At 34.0% G+C, this 2,755-nt stretch overlaps 1 protein-coding gene across 1 annotated transcript in view; it reads left to right on the top strand.

Annotated features, from left to right (window-relative positions):
• The first annotated feature begins 257 nt into the window (after positions 1 to 257).
• The window catches only part of LOC106101433 (dopamine D2-like receptor), a 59,293-nt gene continuing 56,795 nt past the window's right edge, over positions 258 to 2,755 (top strand). Inside the window, exon 1 of the mRNA XM_013280669.1 lies at positions 258 to 797. Coding sequence (XP_013136123.1) covers positions 258 to 797 — 540 coding nt within the window. The remainder of the gene's footprint in view (positions 798 to 2,755) is intronic.

Here is a 2,755-nt window from a genome sequence, read left to right as displayed (position 1 = left end):
TATGTTTTAATATTCTTAATACATTGGTGTTTATTCCTTTGGTTCTAATTATCGTTGATAATACGTTTTTAGGAAATCTCGAAATTGAAAGCACATTTTGTTCCATACATTTATTAAACAGTATTTTTTTGTTACAGATTAACCATGTAAACTCAACTATAAACTGAAGTGAGGAATAGAACATAAATAATAGAAATGGCAGTCAGAATAAATTTTGACGATGAAATTATTAATAGAATACATTTATAAAAGCGGCCATGACTACACGAATACCTTACAATACAGCGTACAATAGTATAACGACTTATTCACATCCATCTAAAAGACCTCCGGATAATATGATAAGACAAGCAAACAATAATTACACAGCGACAGAGAAAACGAAAGCCGATTACGAAAAAGACATTGGAAATGTTACGCAAGATAAAGAGAATTTTATGATGCTAGTCGATGATTTCAGTGATTATTTCTATGGAAACGCTAGTCAGGATATATTTAGCGTTCACAACGGTTCCCTAGACATTCTAAATGATGTGTACGAGTACTCTAACTGCACGTTTAACGGGACGTTAAATGTTTCGTGTTTCAATCGTATGGATGTTACGCCTCAGCACAATTTCTGGGCCTTGTTACTGTTGATATTTCCTTTTTTTACTCTGTTCGGTAACGTGTTAGTGATATTAAGTGTAGTGCGAGAGAGGACACTGCAGACGGTGACCAACTACTTCATAGTGAGCCTGGCGGTGGCTGACCTGCTAGTGGCGGTTGTCGTTATGCCATTTGGAGTTTATTACTTGGTAAGTAGTAGATATAAGTTACATATACTCGTATACTAATTTTTTTTTACGTTTTTTTCTTAGAATTATTTTTTACTGAAAAAAGGTTTTTAAATGCGTAATGTTTAAATGTAAACGGTTAATTGAGCCACAATACGGCGTCGGATTGAGGTATTTTAACAGCGAATCAAGTATAATTATTGGCTTCGAGCTGCATTGAATAATCTCTAGCCACCGACACGATGGGACAATCCACAAATTCAATTGTATTGTGGTTACATCGATTTGCAAATGACCAGGACTAACATTATCTGAAAGAAATAACACCTTTTTATTTGAATATTTGTTACTATTAAGATATACAATTTTGACGAATAAAATTTAGACCAATTTTCTTTAAAACATATTACTTAATTTTAATGAGTCGTACAAAGTGTAATGGAATTTCATATTATAAAAGAAACGAAATTAAATTTTCCTTAAGACCAAGCGCTGAGCTTTTCTAATCCAGACATTGATGTGGGGACGTAATCATCTCGCAAGTCGGATTAACTGTTCAGCTAAATATGAAATAATATTAGCAATAAAAATTCCACACTCCCGTGTATTCCTAGCTGAATATAGTACTGACTGTACTGGCCTCCTAAGAAATTTTGTCATAAAACTTTTATGTCCCACGTGAAATTCGGCTGCTCGTAAAATATTTGTAATAAAATTATTTCATGTTCAACAATAGGCGTTAGAACGATTTCCTTTCAGGAATTTCAGTAAATCAAAAAATACCATTTACAAAACATTCATTTTATCTATTATTTTTTACGTAAATTATATCAAAACTAAAGCCTATTAGTAATAGATAATTGGTCTCTTAAATAAATAATTCATCCTAATCTAAAAAACAATCAACGAAATTATAATGTGTACCTACTAAATTGCATTCACATACAATATTAAAATCTAAATTATATTTATGTACCAAACATTGGCGATCTCTGAATAACAATTTCACACAAGAGCAGGACACACCGAATGCAACAACGTTTTGAAATTAAGTGTACAAGCAATAGCAGTACTGTAACGTACGCTGTTCTGTCACACAGTTGTGCCCTCGTGCGAACATTAATGTTATTCCAGTCACGTATGTATTGATTGCATTCGCAGAGCATATCGGTTGCTGAGAATGCGGTGTGGACTATCGTCTCAGAGCACGCAGCAACTCCGTTTTAAACTTAAATTACCTACTTGCGACTGTGAAAATGTACGTATACGTGATCTAACTTCTGAACAACATTTATGTAAGGCAAGGGAAGTAAATCAGTTAGGATTTCTTAATAATTATCATAATATTTACGTATTTATTCTTATGATAATGTTGCTATTAACAATAAATTTACTATCAATATAAGTCCGAAATTAACCTCTAAAAACTACTAAAATAATACAGCTACTATTCATAAGACAACATATAAAATTTCGACCTCACCCTGAGGCCCACGAGCTGTGTTTTTACATCGTTAATGAATAAATCTCGCTGAACGTTCCACTTGTTTTATTAACAAAATTGATTTATGGACATTATTAAAGCGTAATTGAAGTAAAACAAATGAAGATAATAAATTCACATTTGCGGCAGAACTAAGCTCTCGCGTATATTCAAATACTAATCTATATTAAACAGAAAGATATATCGCATTCGTTATTAATTTCAAAATTAAAACAGTGGTAGTGCCCGCTTTAACATCTTCGCACGAAAGGGCCGGCTCGCCCGGTGTAATACCACGACCACACAGAAAACGGGCGTGAAGTGGGGTAATTCCGCGATTCGTCTGATGAGTGTGGTGCCGGAGGCCTAATTTTAGTCCCTTTTCATTTCCATCCTTTTCTTAAGAGGAAAGGATGCAAAAGAAAAGTGGAAAGGCAACGCATCTGCAATTGCGGATGTGAATGGGCAGCGCCCGCTTTTCATTTCGGTGGATTCC

This window comes from Papilio polytes, unplaced genomic scaffold, assembly GCF_000836215.1.
Source record: "Papilio polytes unplaced genomic scaffold, Ppol_1.0 DF823980.1, whole genome shotgun sequence".
Classification (NCBI taxonomy): Eukaryota; Metazoa; Arthropoda; class Insecta; order Lepidoptera; family Papilionidae; genus Papilio; species Papilio polytes.
The sequence above is the reverse complement of the archived record's forward strand: the minus strand, read 5'-3'. Positions and strand labels throughout refer to the sequence as shown.